A 23,306-nucleotide genomic window follows, 5' to 3' on the forward strand; every position below is an offset into this window, starting at 1 on the left:
TTGCTCCTCTATGTTGGTATAGCTGAAAGATCGCAGTGCCACAGTTCCCTGCAGCAATTTTTGCACTAAACTTTATGGCACCGAAAACATCGACAGGTAGCTTCCGTTTATGCCTGCTCCAGTATGGCCACGCCGAACTGGTGGTACATTGCGCATGCGCGAACCACACACGACGCCGCCTCCTCTCCCCTGTTATCTCCTTCCGTAGGAACGTGGGCCACGTACTCCTGCGCTGCATGCCGCGTTGTTTGTTGTGTATTAACTGTACATGAACGAAATGATAGGCACTGGACAGCCCGCTATTCCAATTAAGACCATTGAGAAATCGACGTTATTCGTTTCCTCAAATAAAGCACTCACACATATACCACAGACAAACAAACGTGTAGTCTGCAAAACGACGTAAATGTGAACAAAACGGAAAGTAAAGATGAAGTGTTTGGGCGATAGAAGACATGCTTTAGTGGCTGGTGCCCGTAGATATACACTCTTTGCGTGCTTGTGTTCGTGTGGGTGTGTATAGTGCTTGTTGATACTGTCTTCTTGCTTTCCCTTCTTTGGAGCTACTTAAGTAATGAATTTGGGATTTGGGGATAGCAGAAAATGTCGACTAGATCTTGTCGCTTTTCTTCTTTGCTCGTCGACGCTTCGAACAATGCTTGCCAAGCAATTTCCAAAAACCTTAGCGTGCTTTATAATCTTGTGTTTCTAGAAAGTTCGCGCAAGTGGAGTTTACCCGCGTAAAATCTTACGTAGTGAACGGTGAGAAACTTGGTGTGGAATAGGTGCTGCATAGTATAGGATCCATTGCAAGAGAGAATAACGAGATAGAGAGAGAGAGAGAGAGAGAGTTGCGTGTTTATTAAATATAAATTAAAAAAAAACGGTAGCGGCGCGCAGAGGCGAAGGTGGAGAAATTTACCATTATAGACGCCTTTCTTACGGTTTTAGTTTTCATTAGTTATTACAGTTAGCACGAGTTAAGTCGTAGGCTCGGTTTAAGCGGTGAATTAAATTTTATGCGTGAGTGTCAAATGACCCATTGAACGAAATGCAGCTCCACTAACGTGAAACCTGGGGAGGTGCGAAGCATGCAGTGATGCACCGCTAATGGGCTCATACTGCCTTAAGCAATGGCTCATAACCCCGTAAACACAGCCTCCCCATTACGACGACAGAAGAGAAGTGAATGATGGAAGTGAATGGAATACGCTGGAATGATGAGCAGCAACGCAGCCAGCTGTGGACGACGACGACGACGACGACGAACGTGGGAACAGTAGCATGAGCGCGTGCCGAGCACGAGCCGCTTGCTTACCGTGACGACGACAGGAGACACTGACAGCCCGAGCGCATAAGGTGCTTCGCACCTAAAAGGCAAACCATGTGTTATTTCTGGTGAGGGGCCTATATAGTATTACAGGGTGTTTCACTTAATTTGGGCAAAACTTTAAAAATATGCAAATTCTACGTAGCTGGACAGAACCAAGGTAATGTTGTTCGCCGTCGCTTAGAGATACTCAGATTTTTTCTTGCGCTCCGTCTACTTAGATAAGTAGTCTTAATTAGGTAATAAACCTCTCAGTTACGTATAATTACATGAAAAGTGTCAATGATAAAATTGTAGAGCAACATGAAAAACTCCCGATACAGCTCTCTGTTGCTCAATACGTGCTACATAAATGCGTTTTTCCGAGCGTGAAAGAAGCCCACGAATACATGCAGAATTGCCGCGCGAATGGCCACTCGAGGCACTTTACGTGTATTCGCGGGCTTCTTTCATGCTCGGAAAAACATTTTTAAGTACAACGTATTGAGCAACGGAAAGCTGTATCGAGAGCTGTACCGGCTCCCGCACGAAAGCATTGTTCGCAATAAACACTTCAAGAACAGCTTTAGACGCCTCGCGTATATATTCACTTTGCGGCATGCCGCGGTGCGCGTCACCAGTCATCTGCGTTCTCAGATACTTGCCGTAGACGGCTAAATAGATAGCTAAGCGGTCAGCGGCCAGCGGTCAGCTTATGTTTTGCTCCAATCCTAACGAAGCTGCCAACAAAGACAGTTTTGAGAAAACAGCATCGAAGTAAAAAATGATGCAGCCTATATTTTGCTGTCTAAACGAGACGGCGCTGCGGAAGGCTTGGAAACTCGACGGGAAGGTCACCTGCGAACAAGAATGCGTACTCACGCTTTCTTAAGCGCTCAACGTTAGCTGCGTCGTGTTTTTCGATAGTGCGCACGCGCAAAACTAGTGTTCAAATCCAGTTATACGATATATGTTTTTCTTAGCTGCGTTTCATTACTTGGGCTTGAAGCTTTCTTCTTAGCAGTCAACGTATACACATATAGACTGTGTTCAATGCTGGTCAGAATTGGAACACACGTTTATTTTAACGTAGCGGAACGATAAGGAAACGGATATATATATATATATATATATATATATATATATATATATATATATATATCCAATTTTGATACAGCAGTTCCAACCACCTTTCCAACAGCTTTCCATAACTCCCCGATCGTTCCGCACCCGCGGACAGTTGTTTTTTCATCCCTTTTCATTTCCTATTTATTTATTATTTCTTTAATTATATTAATAAGTACAAGTAATTTCCCCTATGTAGTCCTTGGTGTCATTGTTTGTTGGCTTCTTATGATATATATATATATATATATATATATATATATATATATATATATATATATATATATATATATGTGTGTGTGTGTGTGTGTGTGTGTGTGTGTGTGTGTGTGTGTGTGTGTGTGTGTGTGTGTGTGTGTGTGTGTGTGTGTGTGTGTGTGTGTGTCGAGGCATCTCGTCATAAAGACACCAAATAATGCTGAGCTTCCTCACTAAATGGACGCACTAGCCACCCATAACTAGTGTTTCAGGTGAGTTGAGAGGAAGCCAAATATTAATATCGTTATATATTGGCGAACAACGATAGTGAGGGCGCAGCTGTCGGAACGAACGTGGGCGCGAGCAGTATGTAAGGTGTTTAGGTTGCTTGATAACGCTGTTCTAAGCGACGAATTCAATTTTTGTTGAAATATCACAGTTATATGCACCAATAGCGTATCCGTGTGAACAAAGTGACCATTTCTTCAAGTTTATTGCGGTATAAAAACTGTTTTTATTTGCCTATATAAACAGCGAGATGAAGATGTAACATCGTGCACGTGGTGGGTTGGGAATGTTGACGCTGCACCCTGGATTTTCATGTTAATATCGCGCTATTGAAAACTCACTTCACCTGTGCTTTTCTTTGTCTGTGATGGCATAATGGCCTAGAAATTAATGTGAATTTTCTCGAGTACTGACAAAACGTAAGACTAAAACACTTCTAAACACTTGCGCATGCACTTGACTTCATATCTGGAATGAATATCTTGCGCAATGGTTTTCGCGTTAATTTTGAAGAATGTAACTGAAAATAATGCGCAACATAATGGTACAGCTAGGGGGCCAGTAGGGGAAATGAACACTTTCGCCCCCGTGTCGTATACATTTTCGGCTATCGACTTTGCCACATGGATGTTTTTCTTTTATGTGCTTAATAAAGAGGTGCACGTCTTTTTATGCGTTCAGATGGAAGAAATACGCCTCATGCATCGAACTCGTTTAAGTACCCCCTTCTTTTACCAGTTGTTATGCGACGAGGTTTGTTGTGCGTGTCGAACAATTTACATGTGCGACAGAAGTATACAGTTTGTTTGAGTATTTGTTTGTCAACAGCCAGGTGCTGTACACTTTCCGGCTTCCTTCTCGTCATTGTGCTAGATGCAGTGCGATACAGTGACAGTGATTGTGTATCTTTTCATTTGACTTTTCAACTGATAATATACATAACCAAGATAAATCCGTTAATGCCAGTATACATGTTTGTCGTCGTCACGAGTTCCCTCCTTACTTATATCATATGCATAAAAATGCAGGTCAGAACTACAATAAAAGCAGTCTGAGTAATCTCTTGTCCTATATGTTTTTCTGTAGCGACGATTGTCGCGACGATATATATATATATATATATATATATATATATATATATATATATATATATATTGAGAAAAAGTACATTTATTCTAATGTTAGAAAACTGAGACATATATTATTTTTCTACATAACCTCCCTGCACTTCAACGCCCAACGGTACACAAGTTTGTTTGATTCCGTCGGAAAAAAACTTTTTTGGTTGCACCTGTAACCAATTTTGCACCGCATCAATGAGTTCTGCATCGGTTGCAAATCTTCCCCTGAGCGCTTCCTTCAATGGTCCAAGCATATGAAAGTCGCTTATATAGCCAGATCTGGACTGCATGGCGTGTGTACCAGCAGTTCGAATCCCAACTCCTTTATTGTTTCGGCCGTTCGTTTGGCAGAATGTGGCCGAGCGTTACCTTGCTGCAGGATGACACCTTTTCGCAGTTTTACACGATGTTTGTATCTGATTTGAATTTAACTGCAACTTGCTTGGCTGGAACGACGAATGCGGCAGTTGAGCTGGTAGGTGAGGTCGAACCGTCGGTATACATATATGTACGCAGTCGTGATATGTCTGGTGCAGTAATAGGAGCGTCAGTTGCTTCAGAGCCAGTGATGGATGATTGACCTTCTTGGTGATTCCGGGAATAGTAACATTCACTTGAGGCTGTCGCAGACACTACAGGGGAGATGAAGGCTTCGTCGCCGGTGTATATAAGATGACGGTACACACTCTTTATGGACGCTAATCACTTTTGAAAAGGTCGCTTGGTGTCTCTCGGCTGGTAGGGAAGCTATAGTGATGGCGGGGGATTCTTGACAGATGACGAATGTGCGTTCTGAGGGAGTCGACAGCTACGTGTGTCTGGATCGTATGGTCTCTCGTGATGGCTATTGTTGCTGTTGTTAAGGTGCACCGAGGCAGCCCTAAACACGTGCGTAGGGCTTGACCTTGTATACTCTCCAGAGCGCGAATGTTCGTCTTGCATGTATTTGACATAACTGGCAGACTGTAACGAAGGAGTCCCAGGAGTACAGCTGCAGCATGGAATGGACTGGTGCACCCCAGTTTTTCCCGCAGAGAAATTTGAATACCTTAGCAATAGAAAATAACTTCTTCTTCAGATAGACGCAGTGAGGAGTCCACGAGAGGTTGCGGTCGATGATGACACCCAGAAAGCGATGCGTCTTAACATAGGACACAGCTTGATCGAAACCGTTCATCGAAACGGGATACAGTGACATTTGTTTGCGCGTAAAGCCAACCAATGCGCACTTTTCAGTAGACACACTGAGGCTTTGTTCTCGTAGATAAGACGCCGTCATGGTTGCCGCCCGCACCTGAGGGCGAGTCACTGCAGAAGCGCAGAGGCAGATGTCGTCGGCGCATATAGAGACATGAACTGTCCGCGGTAAATACTCCACAAGTCCTATCAAGACGAGGTTGAACAATATAGGGCTCAACACTCCACCCTGCGGCACACCACGGCAGATGTAATGTTCCGAAGTTGGGCCGTCTTCAGTCTGTAATAAAAAACACCTCTCAGCCAAATAGTCCCAAATCCATTGATACATCTAGCCACCAACTCCCACAGCCTCAAGTGAGTTCAGTATGGCCTCATGGGCCACGTTGTCGTATGCTCCTTTGACATCGAGAAAAAGTGCAAAGGGTAGGCCCTTGAGAATTTTCTGTTCTTGGACCCAGGTAACGAGGTCAATAATATTGTCGACGGACGAGCGACCTCGACGAAAGCCAGCCATGGCGTCCGGATAGATGTTGAATCGCTCGAGGTACCATTCCAAGCGAGCAAGAATCATTCTTTCCATCACTTTGCCGACGCAGCTCGAAAGTGCAGTCGGACGATATGATGATAAATCAAGCGGACTTTCCAGGTTTCAGAATGGGGATCAAGCGGCTCGATTTCCATTGTTTAGGAACAACGCCGTTTCGCCACGACTCATTGTAGTAGTTGAGCAGCTCACTACGTGCGTCATGTCCAAGATGGCATAGGGCAGCGTACGTGATGCCACCTAGTCCTGGTGACGAAGAACGCCTGCAGGTCGCCAACGCAGCGTCGAGCTCTTCGAGTGAAAATGGCACGTTGATTTCTGATACACGTGCCTCAGGAATGTCATTCAGTGCCGCGTCAGTAGTGATGATCACGGACCCAGCAACCCGCACACAGAACTCTTCAGCCACTTCAAGCTGAGAGCGGCTTTGGTAGAGCTGGCCATAGCAGCAAAGGGCTTCCTTTAATGCGCACATGAACGAAGACCCCTAACCGTTCTCCATATGTGCGAGAGCGATCTTCGGGGATCAAGCGTCTGACAGAAAGATTTGCATCGCTTGTCTTCCAATTTATCCACACGACGCTGGACTTTCTTTTGTATGCGTCGTGAAGCCCTCAGATCTATATATAGAACAGATTTTGTGCGCCGATACCTTCTTTCCGCCTGTCGGCGTGCCGCACGCAGCCTCTCCAGTTCTGTGTCGAAGTGTGTTCGCCTTGCTGACTTTATCAGCGAGCATATGAATGCTTTCATTGCTTCAGCGATTTCGTCTTCTATATTTTGTGAAACGCCTTCCCGACATGCGTCATCCGTATGCTCCTTACACCTTGAACACTCAACTGTACGCAAGACAGTAGAGGAGCATTGCTCAACTCTACTAATCTTTATGTATGTTGGAATATGGTCGCTTCCATGTGTCTCTATGTCGGTAAACCATTGGACGCTCGAGGCGAAACGACTTGACAGTAAAGTCAAGTCTAAGCAGCTACTGTAGGTCGTGCCTCGCAGAAATGTGCAGCTGCCATCAGTAACACAGCACACATCATGGTCGGCAGCAAAGGAGGCAAAAGTCCTGCCTCTGTAATCAATTTTAGTGCTTCCCCATGGCTGGTGATGCGCGTTAAAGTCACCTGTGATATCTCAGGGGCCATTGGTCATTAGCAATATTTTCTTGAGCCTTTTGCCATCAAAGTGACCCGCTGTAGGCTCCAATAAGTGTAAATAACATAGTCTTCTTTTTTACATGCAGCCAGATATATTGGTTGTCGTCATGAGGCTCTACCGCGTGAGTGACATACGTAAAATCCGTGCGGGTGTAGATGAATACTTTGCTGCATGCTCCGCATGTGGACGAGACGAAAGGTTCGTAACCAGACAGTCTGAGTGGAGTCGATGTATATCTGGTTCGCAAATTACCAGTATGGGGAAACGATTTGTAAAAACGAATTGGCGAAAGTCTGCTATGCGGGTCCTGAGACCTCTGGCATTCCACTGGAAGATTGACGCACCTTTAACTTCAGTGCGGAAGGTGACTATTGGTCGAGCCATGGTGCTTAGACGATGCTAGCAAGCACTGAATTTAGTGCATCCAGTATTTGCAGAGCACTTCGAGTTGCAGGTGTTTGTATAGCTTGTTCAGGATCATGCGGATTGTATTAATTAGCGACTGCAGCATTACAGTCACTTGCCTGTCCTGATCGGACAAATCACCGACGGTAGGCGCCGGGGGTTGTCCATCAGAAGTTTGCTGTGATCCTGTTGGTGTTTGCTGTCGTTTTGGTAGGGCCGGCCAAGATTCGGCAGATGTCGTCTTCTCAGTGGCCTTGTCCTTCGTGGTCCTTTCCGCATTGTATGGTCTGGGCGGCAGAGGAGGAGGTGATGCCATAGGAAGTGGTAAGCGTGTCGTAGAGGCAACAGCCTTCCTTGAAGAACGTCGGCGACGGGAAAGTTGCCTCCTGATCTTAGCGGCGGCTTCTCGATGAGTTGAATGATCTCTCACCATTTCTTTCAAGATGGCCATTTCTTTCCTAATATGTGGGCAATTCTTCGATGAAGCCTCATGTGAACCGCTGCAGTTCGAGCACTTTATTACAGTGGCGCCACATTTATCTGCAGCGTGGGGCTCGGCGCAGCGGGCCCGGGGCATGCTACCTGGTTTTCACAGACGCTGCTCACGTGTCCCAGTTTCATGTATTTGCGGCATTGAAGAGGCATCGGTATGAAAGGCCGCACAGCATGTCTGAACTGTCCCACCTTAACATGCGAGGGTAGATATTTACCCTTGAATGCAATCTTCACGCAGCGTGAACTGCCTATCCGAGTAACATCAACAATGACCTCGTCATTACCTGGCTTGACAAGAATTGGCTAGTCGTGGTTAAGGATGGCCACATCTACGTCGTATATAACGCCGATGACTACATCAGATCCCAGAGGGATGTAGGAGCGCACCTGAATGCCATCAAGGTCTGTTAAGCTGCGTAGAGTGGTCAGAGCACCTGCGTGCTGTACAACGACCGCTAGTAGATTTTTTCGGGTGTTAACTCGAATGTCCGATATTTCGTTGGGCACCAGGGCTTCCAGTGACATCGACGCAGATTGTCTGTTGAGTAGCTTCATGTTAACGGTAGGAAGCACGGGCGCAAATATGATGGTATTGGCGTCCGGCCTCTGCGTGTGTCTTACTGTTTGCGTACTTGACGATGAAGACGCCCTAGTGTTCCTTCTCTTCGCTTTGCGGCTCTGCACAAGTTGGAAGTCGTCATCGGAAGGGTCCTCACTGCTGTGAGAGTAGACAGGGGTGTCCTCGCTGTTGCTCTGTTGACCGACCCGCTTCCTGGAGGTGGCCGCCGCTGACGCCGCCATCGCCGACAGACGTGCGGGGTGGTCCTCGTCCATCAGGACCGAGCAAAGAGCGAAGACCAGCAGATGCACTTGGATTTGCACCCAGCTGACCGGCACGTCCACGGCCGCCTACTTGTCGCTTGACGCGGAAGGCTCGTAACCGTAAGCGGTTATATTTCTTGCCAAGTTGGAATGATCCTCGTCTTCAGACGTGTACTCATCGCTGGTAGAGGCACCAGAACTCGAATCCACGCTCGCCATGGCGGCGTCGGCGCGCTTCGAATGACCACGGCCGGCCGGCTGGCTATCCGACGAGGGTGTCGTCACGTCACGCCTTCCAACTTGCGTGGGTCGGGCGGCATGGCGCGCGCTCACGAAAACGCCAAAAATAAAGCCATCGGCTGAAAAATGAGCTAAGTGACTGCTTCTTTTCAGTGTAATCGCACACTGAGGAGTCATTTTCAGCACTTTCGTGAAATTTTCAGATTTTGTGTCCGTACCCCTTTAAGTATACTATTCTCTCTCTTCTTCTTGTTGTCTGTGAAATCGCATGCGCCCACAAGGAAAGGTCGGCTAGTGTTCACTGTTGAAACAATACGAAATGGCTTCAGCTGCACCCTAACTTGATATTAAATAATGCCATCGTGTTTAAGTGACAACAAACCAATTAAAAAGCGAAAAGGCCGATTTATGACGAAGACGCAAGAGCAAGGTACAATGAAGTAGGCGTATATATTCTTACGTGGCAGTGGCGCATCTGGGTGATTGGCCAAGGACCGAGTATAATGAGAAATTAATACATAAAGTGTTAAAGAAGTTAAACGCAGGTTGCGATTGGGTAAGTTAATATCAAAGACGCAGAAATAGGGGGATATAAAATACTGAAAATAAATTGATTGCAACATAAATAACATAATGCAGAAATCTGTTATGAAGCTCCCCGTGAATTTTATTTTTTCGGGCAGCATAGAGCAAATAATGAGAGATCCAGTTGCATTCGCTAGAATATGGTACTATGCGTTGCGACATATGAGCATGCAAAGCAAGTTTCTGACCATAGCCAACGGCTGTCGTGAGCGCACGCTCACAGCTATGGGCTAAGTATACATACATCAATTGTCTCTGCACAAGTCAGCGAGCGGCTCGGCTATCTTTTGGTCCGCTTCGTTAATTTCGACAGTATGATTGATTGATTGATCGATTGATTGTCTGTACAGTAAAATGGTGATTACGCTTCTCGTTGCCGTCATATTCAGCGCTAGCAGGGCAGTTTGTAAACCACGTGCAAATCTTGGTCTTATATAGTTCTTGTCAGCTGCCCGCGCTGCAACGTCATTTTAAACTGGGCGATACAAACGGCAGGCGAACGCGGAACAAGAGAGGAGCGCGGAATGGCGAGCCGCATAAACAACAAAGCCGGCATGACATATAGGAGCAGCGGGAGGACTACGGGACGTCGCACGGGGCTACAGCGTATCCGACGAGCTCGGCGGGGCCCCGCCGGCGTGACGGCGGGGCAACGCCCGCTAATGACGCCATTAGCGCCGTCGTCGGGGCTCCAGAGGTGAGCGCCGTGCGCGCGCCAAGCTCGTTATCGAGCGAGAAGCTGTAGCGCGCCGCTCGCACCCCCGCCCTTCTGCGAGCGGTGAGGGCTGGTGTCACGTGGCCGGACGCCGCTCGTGTGATGTGCACCCGGCGAGAGCGCCCCGCCGGCGAGAATCGGCCCGCGATGAGCCAAGGTTAGCGGCGGCACTGGTGTCCTGCGACGAGCTCATTCGGTGGAGTCGCGCCTTCGTTTCATTCCAATTGAAAGGCAGTTTCACGTACGTGCATGGGGTTCTTCCACAACGAAACGCCGAGAACGCTTTAGTGCGCCGTAAGAACACTCTAAACATTCTTACACCTTTTTGGGAGTATAAAGGGTGGTTGGTTGTCGCATGGCTAACACCCTAGTAAGATGAAATGGCTGGTGGCATCTTGTTTGCTGACTTTTTCTTGCAAGTAAAAATTATGACAGCTGTGACAGGCAACATAAAAAGTGCAATAAATAAAGTTTCATATATATCCTTCTGAAATTCTCCTGTCAAATATTTGTGCGCCCAAGGCTGTCAGAATGGTTATATAATTTTGCAACTGCGTCTTTTGTCATCGCACGTCTATATAGTTAGAGCTCCGTTGTCATCCTCCGTAAATGTCTGTAAGGCCCTAACGGCAGCGGTGTTACCCATATGACAAGCAAACACCTCTAAGGGTGTAAACATTTTACAGGGAAGACGATTCCACTACCAACACGTCAGCGCATCTCAATAGGCGGCGGCCACGTCTCAAGACAGTATAGTCCTGGCAGCGAAATCGAAGACGCATTAAGTTCAATTCAGAGAGTCATTCTTTCAAGACCCGATTTGCATTCACTTGCAGAGGAAGGTTGGTTATTAAAATTAAGGGCAAGGTTTCGCTTGATTTTCACGTCCGAACAGTAGCTTATGTGACGTCGCCTATTTGAAAGTGTTTTCGCATCTTTTGAACAATCCTCGTTCAGAAACAGTTCTCAAAGCTCACTTGGTTGAGTCCCAGGTTTCATTTAGGATGAAGTACCTGTAATCCTTGTTTATCGATAAATTATTAACTGCAGTCCCCAGTATAGACCTGTCCAAAACTTATGAGAACACTAGGAGCTATATAGAGCGGGCGGAACTCAAGCACGTATTTCGGTTTTGCCTCTTTCCTGACTTACCATAGCACGCACAACAATTCTCCTATATATATATATATATATATATATATATATATATATATATTTCAGAAGCGTGTAACATGACGATCCCGGCTAACTTAACGTTACTCTTTAATGTTCCTTTAACCACCGATGCTATTCATTCTGTGTGCGCTATAAATCCGCCGCTAGCCATCTCGAGAATGTATATGGCAGAAAGAAAGTTGAAGGCTTCTATAGTTCAATTCTAAAAGTGCCGATTAAGATACGTAGAATGAATTTTCAGGAATCTGGTTTGAACTAACCGAGTCGTATAGCATGTATATAGCCAAACAAACACAACTAAGTTCTAAATTGTGCAGGCATACACTTAATGCTAGCAAATACGCAATTTCAATGTGTTTTTTTTTTTCTCTTGGAAACCGCACGGGGATTCAGTACATTAAATAAGCGAAACAACGAAAAAAAGAAAAAATAAAGCATGTTGTCTTGCGATGGTTACAAACTTCCTGTAATAATTCAGTTCTCATGCATGGAGGGCGCAAGGGTACGGCACGTGAAAAGCAGCTGCATTTGAAGACGTTAGACTTTCGCAGACAAAATATGTCTATATGTAGACTAAAACAAGTTTTGCATATTGTTTCTTCCATTACTAATCTGTTCAAATGAAAGTGTTTTTTTTTTCGGCAACTATATACATCAACAAAATTTCATTTCATTTCGATAGCAGCTATAGTTCACCGTTATTGACGGGGCGTGCGTCACTCGCGTGCGAAGGGTGCGAGGGTCTCCACTGCGGAGAGTGGCTGCAAAAACGTCGAAGCGAAGTGAACGCTCCGCTCAATCAGCTGTATGTATACAGTGGAATAGAGCCAGGGCAGTTTTGACCTTCCGCTGCTGCCGTGAGCGTTGTGGGCACGCAGACTGTATAAGCACACTACCGTTCCTATATGCCGCGTGTATAGGCACTGTATGAGCGGAACGGACAATAAACGCTAACGTTATCTAATATTTTTCACTGAATGCTGACTAACGCCGTCGGTGTCATCTCGTGCGCCATCGAGGCCTGGTCAACTAACAAGCGTTGTGTGCTTCGAGTGACCACGAAGTTAAATACGTCACAACGAAGGTAGCGAATTAAGTGTGTGTGCGCCTGTGAGCTTGCGTTCTCGTGTATGTATATATATATATATATATATATATATATATATATATATATATATATATATATATATATATATATATATATATATACAAACCGTGCGCAGCGGCAGAGCGTTGTGTTCAGTGCCTGAAGGCCATGGACACTGAGGCCGCGAAGGTATAGCGAGAGCAGCTGATTTGCATCGAGACGCGCCGCGCATATTCCAACAGCTCTATCGACTCTGTGCGATGACGATGCGGCGGCTCATTGAGCTGCGATGCAGCGCGCCCGCTTGATTGATTTCGGAGAACGGCGTGCGCCACGGCCACGCCTATACGCGACGCGCCCGCACGTGTGCCGGCTGCACGCGACGAAGCGTGAGAGCCGGTATATACGAGAGAGCTTTGCGCCACGCCGTTAATTAGGGAACGCTGAAAGCAAACTGTTCGCCGATGGACAGCCTTGGCCGTATATACACTCTTAGCACGGTAACGTTTAATAAAGGGGCATAGACTCACAATATTGTGCACCTATACTACATGGAGAAATATCAGTTGAGGTGGTACAGTGGAACCTCTGTTATAACGAAACGCTATACAGTCGGTTATTCTTTACATCGAACAACTGTACGTGGCTCACCGTGATAATTTGACCGCCTTTCTCACACGTATAAATAGACGTAAACATGCAATGTTTCTCATTGCGCTGTCATCATATACGTCGATGGCGCTCATTGACGTCAACACGTTACGCGTCTTTCTTCTGTTACAAATTGGTCGCTTTGGATATATGTATAGTCGAAAATACCTAGACATCGATATTCCTCGCTGTTCTACACCAACATATGAATATACATATCTGTCATCCACCCTGCAACTTGTAGGGCGAAGTTACACAATTTCTTTATTTGACGGGACACTCGCTCTCTGATCGCATTTCTTTCCCACGCATACAGCGTTCACTTGCTCAAGCTCTTGCAGCAGTCCACAGTATCATTTGCCTTTGTCCACTCTATTCCTTCGACGCAGTATATTGACCGTTACCCCGCGATGCTCGTCCTTCCTTCCTCAGACAAATTAAGCGTTAGGTCAAGCCCTGCAATGGCTTGACCTAACGCCTGATGTTGTGCATAAATAAACTGGTGGCCATGCAGAGCGTAGGTTGAGCTGGTCGAGGAGCCACGAGATCAATTCACCCCCCCTTCCCCCTTATTTTTTTTTCTTTTCTTTTTGAGTTTTCTCTCTCCCTTCGTGACGCGCGACGAACAGGGTATTGCGAGACTTTGCGATATTCTTTATGATATCGCCGATATGATAGAACAGCTTCTTTAATATAACGAAGGCTGTGAAAATGTAAAATTTGCGGAGAATCGTAATATAGTTCAACGCATCGATACGGATGCTATACAGCATTGCCTGCAGTATGCATCCGAAGTATCATGCACACACGCCACCGGTCTCTTCATCCATGTGGGGCGCGAAGCTCCGCACAAATTGTTAAGTATACAAATGTTTCGCATGCATGGTCAGGTGGTTAGCGCTTCCCGGCCAACTGCACATTGCAGGGCTTGAATTTAATCCCCCGTTGCGGTTGTGGGTGAAGTTCTATTTCTCTTCACCAAGTGTTGAGGGAAGCTATGGGAATTACGAGGTGTCTTGACGACGGCGTAGCGGAAAGGACATGCACACGGTCACAGCAAACCCAGTTTCGAGTTCCTAACTGCTGTCGCGCAGTTAGAACAGAACCCGTACCCATCATCCCTCCATCAGATGTAACTGGTAAGAAGATTCCCGCTGGGGTCTCGGTGCGTAAGCATGAGGAAGTTCATAGGAATGAACAAGCGGCACGCTTCGTCAACACGCCAGCAGCGTCCCAGTAAGTTTTATTTAGGCTTCTTCCACGTTGACTCCGCCAGTGGACCTGTCACTGTCTGTGTTACATACTGAAATGCGAGCGAAAAAATTTCATAAGCTTTCTTCGTTCTGAAGGTCTTCAAGCACAGAGAGAAGGATATGGGGAACCAGTGGCTCGATTTTTTTATATATATTGTTACGTAAGATGACACGAGGCGTGACTATTTACAGTGTATTCACACAGAGGTACACAGCAGCAAAAAAGATGGTGGACAGCCCGCACCCCAGACAGTCTCGTCTTCTTTGTCGTCTGCTCCAGGCAGACTCTCTCTCTCTCGGATTGTGTGAACTTCGCAGCAATATATACAGTATATGCAACCAAATGAAGCGAACAAAGAATGTAGCCACGGAGACATCATCATCAGCATGATCCGTCTATATTTATGTCCACTGCAGGACGAAGGCCTCTCCCTGCGATCTCCAATTACCCCTGTCTTGCGCTAGCTGCATGATTCCAACTTGCGCTTGCAAATTCCCTAACTTCATCACCCCACCTATATTTTTCTGCAGTCCTCGACTGCGCTTCCCTTCTCTTGGTATCCATTCTGTAACCCTAATGGTCCACCGGTTATCCATCCTACGCATTACATGGCCTGCCCAGCTCCATTTTTTCCTCGTAATGTCCATTGGAATATCGGCTATCCCAGTTTGCACTCTATTATATCAATCAGAGCGCAAACTGATATATAACAATGTATCTGATTTTAATTGAAGGAAAATAGAAATTAATGCGTACGGAAAACTTGCCACAGGTGGGAGCCGAACCCACATCGCCCGATTTACGCGTGCGTTGCTCTACGTACCATTCACGCTCGTTCACTTCGTGTGTGTGTGCAATATATAGATCTAATCCTGGAAATATTAATTAGCATTACTCGGCCAGCGTCTTCGTGCAAGTCGTGGTCACTGCGGCTCTGTCGCGGAGGTGGGTGACCTCTCAGTGCATTTTGTCAAGTTCCTATTCTGTGAGCAAAGGGGAGTGGCCGATACCTCCGTGCATGTGTAGGCGGCCATCATTCATGCATACTGTACCAGGGCAGCTTCACCTCGCGCAAGCTTATTTTGCAGTGAAGCAGAACCCGAGAAGCTTATAAAATTGGGTCAGTTTTCTGCTCCGAATATCATGTGCCGCCCAGATTCGACCGTTTAATAGATGTGAGACATCCGCGCTGCCATGGTCGTGAGTGGTGCACTGGCCAATAAACCTAAGGCAAGGTTATAGATGCATGTACATAAATACCTAAGCAAGTGGAGAGCGGTAGAGCGTCCCATGTGGGTTTCACTTCCACCGGCGCAAACTTGTATTTCCTTCTACTTGAATTTCCATTGCCTTTATGAGAATGCAAAGTTTATCGCAATGTTACCAGTGTTTCTGTAATTAATTCTTCGATATAAACGTTCGTTTATATCGTAAATGATCGTTGTCCGTTGCTTTCGTGTGGTTGTTCTAGAACATCGACGCCCTCGATTGCTCTAAATGTTCTCCTGCAAAAAAGTGAAGGGTCTACAGTACTTGTGTCACGAGCATGCCTGTTTATATGCCATGTCTTGTCTCACCACGTTCAGAAACAATGACGGGTACCGCTACTTCATGACGACGCCGTCTGCCACGTAAATTATTACTGGTTAATTTTTAATATTGTTTATAGCGGCTCCTTTTACTTGCATATACAGGGTGTTTTCTTTCTTTTTACGAAATACGTTCTTTTTATTAGAAGAATACATAAGCGCAGCGAAGGTGGATTTTTTTCAGAGGAGTTCCTAGGTGAGGCGGACATACTTTGCCGCTAATAACGTGAGCTTCACAAAACTAATTAACAGAAATTTGGTAATTAACCTTTTTATTATTGCCTTAGGGGCAGTTGTTTAAATGGCGAATTTGAAAGCAGTCACACTTTAATGCACCCACATTTTTTTAAAGATCTTGAAAATCGCACCTAATTCAGATATTTATCATGGAACTTCAACGGTAAATCCATGCAACATTGAAACCGAGCGCCGCGGGAGCGCAGGAAAGGCGGCCCCGCTCTATATCGGACCTAAGCGCCCCGTGACGACAAGCGCGAGGAAGATTGCATGAAACTGAATGTATCGACCAGTCGCGGCACCTACTGGCACATTTTGACTGGCAAGCATGCATGCCGCTGTGCGTCGGGTCAGGATTCGCCGCTGCATGCTATCATTCAAACTTCGACCCACACTTCTTAATGGGGCGTTGCCGTCTGACGCGCAGCGGGACGCGCTCAGTCTCGATATATTGCCTATATATATAGATTTGGCCTTCGATTTCGATTATGAATATCTCAAATTACGTGCGAATTCCTGGATTTCTAAAAAAATTGGTACGCCATAAATCGTGACGTCCTACAAGTTTTCCATATATGCAACTGCCTTCAAGTTAACAATAAAAAAGCTAATTAACAAAATTTTGTTAATTCGTGTTTTCAGAGTAACTTAAGCAGCGGCAAAGTATTTCCGCCTCACAGTAGAGCTCGTATGCGAAGACAACAGGTGCCTGATGGTCATAGACTTCTTATATAAAAATCTGTATTGTCTAAAAGAACACCCTGATACAGTGTGCTTGCTTCGAACATTTTTTTAAAGCTTATACAAACGTTACTCGAATCCCTTCACTGTATATGTGTATATATATAGATTAATCATCTGCCCAGGCGAACGTCATTTGCAAAAGAAAACAGAAAAACAAACAAAACAACTCATTTAGTAATAAGCTAAATACATTAACTCCATAGTTACAAACTTCACGGCACATGTTTATATTGGAAAGTTGATATAGAATCGTCATAAAAGTTAAAATCGAGTGCTGTGTCGTGTTTGTACATATCAAAGCGACCATTTTAAAGACCGACATAACTGGCCTGGAATTATTCGTTCAACTTGACTGATTACGCACCGCGAAACGCGGCTTTCTGTTCAGCTCCTGTGTGACGTAAAAGCGTGGCGTAAAATGAAGCTATCCGTCGCGTGCACTTTCATCACGATCGTATTCCGATTGGCGCTGTGCGCATGCTCCCGATTGGACCACATGCACTCACATTCAGCAGCAGGAGGGCGAGACGAATATAGCCAAGCTTCACATTATCATCGATCGTTGTGTGTGCAGTGTCAAGTTCTTGGTGACTATATATAGAGTGTCCTGAATTTGACACAGAATGTAAAGTATGAATAAATGAACCGAAGCGCAAGATAGTGCCACATTCAAGTGCAAGTGATATTTTGTTCCTGCGAGGATATCGAATAGTTCGGTGAGATGTGCTTCGGCTCCTCATAATTTAATTTACTCCGTGACACGGGGTTGGAGTGCTGCAGCCGTGCGGGTCGACGTCGTTTGGACAACGCGCAACGTGTTGTGCTCCGTGTCAAGTTCCTTGTGGTACCATGCAGGTGCTGTGGTTAACCAGGTGGACTGCAACGGGCTTCAGACCACACCGCGTTTGATAGGTGGCGCTCGGGCGGAGCGATTGCCGGCAACTTTTGCAAGGCTATTTGCCCGCCTGCGTGCAGCAAGCAACACTCCTTCTCCTCTTTATTTTGCGCCACTTTGCACAATTAAGGTCCATTGGCACAAGCGTATATATATGGACTGAATAAAGGCAAATGAAAAAGAATGCCAAGTGATTGGTCCTGTCACGTATGATCACGTGAGATCTCGATGCGGCATCGCTGCACAGCCACTGGTCAAACGTGTTACAGCGAAGCTTTTAACCTCAGCTGGTCGGAATTTTTCGGTCTGTGCTCGCCCAAAAACAAACTGCAGCTGGAGGGCTTTGTGTATGAGTTTCCGCGTAACAGAATTATGTTTTCTCGTATATTCAAATTCCAATCCGATGCTATCACGTCTGTATAGGATGTGTGTAAGTCGTACTTTACGAATTTCCTGACGCATTTTACTTTGAGAAATACAATTAGTTGAATAACGCAATTGCGCTAGCCGGGTGGCCTGTATACAAGAATGTATGCTGCACTTCCGCAGACGTGCGTAAGCGCCTGACGTACGTCGCTTGTGTAACGTCGGCAGCTTCGCTGTACATCCGCACTTTCACAGGTTGCGCAATGGAAGCGGTTTTTTTTTCTTTCTTTTTTTTCGAAATCCCAGTGTCGCAGAATGAATCCCGCGAGCAGTCTAATTAAAATTCTCTTTGATTCGCATTTTCAGATTTTGTTGTGGGCATCTATAACTGGCTGCAATGATTGTCTGCTGCAGATTTATATCAACACTATGAGATTGGTGCGTGCATGCCAAGGGTTTTAGTTATTTGTTTACGAATTCGCGCGTGTACATGCCTCTTTAGATCGCTTTATTTCTTTCCGTTTTCTTTTGTTTCCCTTTTTAATTTTATTTTTGTGTGGGCAATTTTGTGTACGCACTTGTCAAGTCGTGGCATGCGTAAATTCAACTACTATTTCAGCGAAATCTACTGCGATAAAGGCACCGTTTGTGCTGCATATCCTGAGCGCTGACGTAAAAACATTGAATTTTGAGAGGAACAGATATATTTCTCAGTCCTTTACCAAAAAAAAAAAAAAGAACGATAGCTATATAAATTAAGCTCGTGTGACAGACGTGTATATGTATGAGACTTGCAACTGCCTAAAAAACACGGGGGCAGAGTATATATACGAGAATGGTCAATCTTGTTCTTATTTAATAAAAGCGACCATCCATGAAGTGTCTGAAAACGCTAAAGAAAATTTCTGATACCGTCTCCATCTGACTATGCGGAAATTGCCTTTGTGTGCCAAATTTTTCTGCGCTTTCTTTTTCAATTGCAAAGCATGCACTGTCCAACGTTTGGTAGAGAACTGATAAACAGCTGGAGGGATTCACGTTGCCTGTCATCATCCTTCGTTCATATAGAACTTATCGTTGGGGAGGAGCAAGTGATCATACTGTGCATATGCTGCCAACATTTCCAATCCATAATTATATATAGATGCAAGGCAACTACAATGCGGAGCAGTTTGTCATCATATATATATAATAAGGAATGGTTTCGAGTTTTGCACAGCGGAGAACAATTAACGTCACATATACGTCGCCGTGAAGCAAGGTGCGTGACTTGAGTGTATACATTGTTGGTAATCCATCATGAAAACAGCCAATATACCTTCTCAAGTTTTCCTCGGTTCTTTCATGAAACACTGCGCTCACACATGCATGCTTCCCTCTGAAATCGTCTCCATCAGATAGCAATCTTCATTCTTACAACGTGTTAGTGACAACCATGCACAAATTTAACTGTCTATATTAATTATCGTGTCTTATTTGGTGCTACGTTTTATGAATTCTTGCAAATTAATTTCTACATATATTCAACCCCTTGCTCTCCGCCCTTTAGGTATAGTACCCCCACAAGGGTACCCAAGAAAAATAAAACTATGAATTGTGTCCTCGAACGCACTACTCTGAAATGAATCAAAATATCGGGCGTTCTTATAACAACATTAAAGCAAGACTGCGCTTAACGCTGTATACTTCGTCTTAGCTGAAATCTCGCAACAACGAGGCGTGTTTTTCCTTTCCTCTTTTTCGGCATTTTCATCTGAAACATTTGTCATCGTTGTTTACTTGGTTTTGTTGGACATTTATTTGTCGATCGACGGCGAGACCAGTCAATGTCTAAGCGTGCATAGCTCGGTGGCGAAGCTCACGCATGACCGAAAAATACAAAATGTTGATGCGAAACGCGAGCAAGTACGAAGAGCATGCACCGAGCACAAGATAGAACAAAGACGAGTGTCGCTGCGCATTTATATCAAACCTGTGCATGCACTAGCTGTATAAATTTGACTTCACTAATGCGCGTTAACGTTCCAAATTAGCCACGAGGGCGGTGAAGTGCACGTGGCATATCTCCGTATATATATATATACATGAGTGACGCCATGCGGTATATACCTCTGGTGCATGTTGCGGGTTTCCCTCACATTTATTTCGGTTACTTTTGTTCCTCAATGCATAAAACGACGCTTTGTTAAGAAAGTAACTGGAACACCAATGCATTTATCTGCGAAGATCGGGAATGAATATATCTCGATCACTGGTGTCTTCCCGAGAATTCGTTCCAGATCCGCCTTGCGAACTCCACGTCTACAATTTGTAAATTGCAATATGGGCCATATAAAGTAACTAGTGAAAAACTTAATTAGTGCATTTTTGTTAATTAGTCGGTTATGAATTTCAATTTTTTGAGCAAGTAATGTCCACCTCTTCGAGTAGCTATAGACCAGCTCATGAACTATAGAATTGTGCTATCTGCCACAGGCAATCGAAAAATTTTTGAAAGTGTTCGCTGAAACACCCTGTATATAAATTCAAATGTGCATTGGACCTGCATGCATATATATATATATATATATTTTTTTTCTGTGGGCGGTCTTGCCTCGAGCGAGAAGGTTCTCGCGTCCACTCAACTGACAGAAGTAATAATCTCACAGCCATAGTTTGACTACGTGAGGGATGTAGGGTCCGCGGATTAATTTATAGACCACCTGAGGTCCTCCTACATGTGCACCAAAATATTAGTGCACGAACATTTCATGCATGCCGCGTTTCTCTTCGGAATGCGACCGTCCGAACACGAACCCGCGACACAGGCTCACAGTGCACGCTTGACAGTCTTGGTATATTGTCACCAACGTTGTCACAGCGGAGATGGCTTATTATCGTTTGACGGAAAAGAAAACCGATTTCCACTGGAGATCAATGAGGCGCGCGCGCTGTCATTGGCTGTCTGCGCTTATTTTTGCTGCGGTCCAGGATGCGCGCATGCAGCCATGCGGAGGTATATTTCATGCTGCTTATATGGTGCCTCATCAAATGGCTACACGTGTGTTATTAATTTAGCACGAACGCAGAATCAGCTACCAGATTCAATTGTAATTGATATGTTAAGGGCCACAATCGCGTCAGTTGATGCATGGAGGAAAAGAATAGTCCCGTAAGTCACACACTATCCATGCTTTTGTTGAGTAAAACTCGCTTCACAACTGTACAAGTTGCTGCTTGTTTTTCGTAGGAGTTAATTGTCAGCCTACAACTTGTATACGACTGCGTATGTATGACAGTGTGACTGCCTGAGACGAGACTGGTTGCTCTCGACAGGATTTTGGCAGCTTGGCAGCGATCTCCTCACGGTGACTGTCCTCCATCATGTCCTCACATGTGACTACGCTGTCTGCCTGTCTGGTTCGGCGTAACGAACGAGTACGTATAGCCCCATCAAGGCGACAATTCCTCTTTTCCATATTTTAACTTTGTATGTGACAGCGTTTCTAGCATGCTAGCATGAGCTCCGTTATGCAATGCACTATTTTAACGGCGCAAAATGAATGAATGCTGTATAAGTGAAGGCACGTGACACACGCTCTCTGACGTCAGACTCACCGGCGACGTCCGGTGGCACGCCGTGGCCTGACCCGTCGAAGCCATGGAGGAACGGTGCACACGGCACGAACGCGTGTCCGAGATACACACCGGGCCTGTCACCGGGGAAGCCGCAGTGCGGCGGCGGATGGTGCATGGGGGGACCCTGGGGCACCAGCGAGTGCCCCGGCGGGTGCCCCAGCACCGACGGGTGCAATCCCGCCGTGACCGCATGCGAGGACACCTGGCTGTTGCCGTGATGCGTCGAGGAGGAGGAAGAAGAAGCAGGCAGTCCGGCATCGCTCAATCCCAACAGTTCCTGGATGGCGAACGGCGAGCGCTGATGTTGAGCCGCCGGGCCCCGCTGCATGGCGCGACTGCGCCCCGCCGCAACCCCGCCGAACCCGTAGCCGCGCCAAGACGCCGTTATCCCGCGAACACGCACTCGTGATGAAAACCCCGGTCCCCACCTCCGGGCACCGCGGAGGAAGCGCCGACCCTCCTCCGCCATCTGCTCCTTCCCGGCGGTGGAACGAAAGAGGGGGAGGAGGAAAGAGAAGCGCGCACCAGGAGCGAAGAGGAAGTGGAGGAGGAGGAGTCCTGACACGGCCAATCAGGCCCGCGACGCGACGCCATTGGGCCGTTCGTAACGCGACGCCGCCGGCCGCGTCTCGGTCGCAGCCAATGGAGGCCGCCGCGCGGGAGCCCTAATTGGCCGACGCTGGCGCCCTTCGGCCAATTAGGAGGCGGCCAGACCACCGTTCCGCCGGAGTGAACCGCCATCTTGAAGACGCGCGCGCGCGTTTCGTCCGAACGGAAAAAACAAAAATAGTTTGAGGAAGGCGCGCACGCACGCGCGAAAGCTGGATGGGGAGTAAGGAAGGGGGACTTGGGCATCGTGTTTATGTAGTCGTGCGCCATTATAAAGCGGCTGGCCACTGGTTTGCCGGCGGTCCCGTCTTCTGATTCTCGTTATTTCTGTTTTTTTCTTCCGATTTTACTTCCTCTTTCAGAAGGATCCCGCTGGCGAGAAAGGAACGTCCTGTCGTAGTGCGGCCACCTTCTTTCGTGTCAGCGAGTGATGAAAGAAAAAGGACAGAATCGTGAACTCGGGACAACGGCGAAAGCGAAGCGTGTGTGCATTAGACGACGCTGCTGCGTACTATAACACGTCTCACTAAAACAGTGCAGCGCATTCGAAGGTGCGCCGTGCCCAGCAGTTCTGTTGACTAGAAAGTATCGCCATTGCTTCGACTTTCTTAGTAGGATGTAGGTATTTTTATTTTTGTATTTTTTTCCTTGCAACTTGCCCTGCGTCATAGACGTATATTTAAATAAAGTGGAGACCCCCCACATGTAGAAATTACAGGAGTCACAGAGTTTCATACAATAATTGCTAGAGTGAACTGCGCGATCGCTCAGCCACCATGGGAATATTTGTCTGATCTTTATGCTTCTGACTTCAGACGTTGTTGTGGCTTGCTTTATTATCCATCATCTGCCTTTACTAGCCTAAAATT

The 23,306-nt window shown here is 46.1% G+C and overlaps 1 protein-coding gene across 1 annotated transcript in view; it reads right to left on the bottom strand.

Moving 5' to 3' along the window:
* The window catches only part of LOC119463917 (visual system homeobox 1-like), a 77,721-nt gene extending 55,503 nt beyond the window's left edge, over nucleotides 1–22,218 (bottom strand). The window contains exon 1 of the mRNA XM_037724739.2: nucleotides 21,808–22,218. Within this exon, the coding sequence (XP_037580667.1) occupies nucleotides 21,808–22,156 (349 nt within the window). The 5' untranslated portion in view covers nucleotides 22,157–22,218. The remainder of the gene's footprint in view (nucleotides 1–21,807) is intronic.
* Nucleotides 22,219–23,306: the final 1,088 nt, after the last annotated feature.

The sequence above is a fragment of the Dermacentor silvarum genome, chromosome 9 (genome assembly GCF_013339745.2).
Source record: "Dermacentor silvarum isolate Dsil-2018 chromosome 9, BIME_Dsil_1.4, whole genome shotgun sequence".
Lineage (NCBI taxonomy): Eukaryota > Metazoa > Arthropoda > Arachnida > Ixodida > Ixodidae > Dermacentor > Dermacentor silvarum.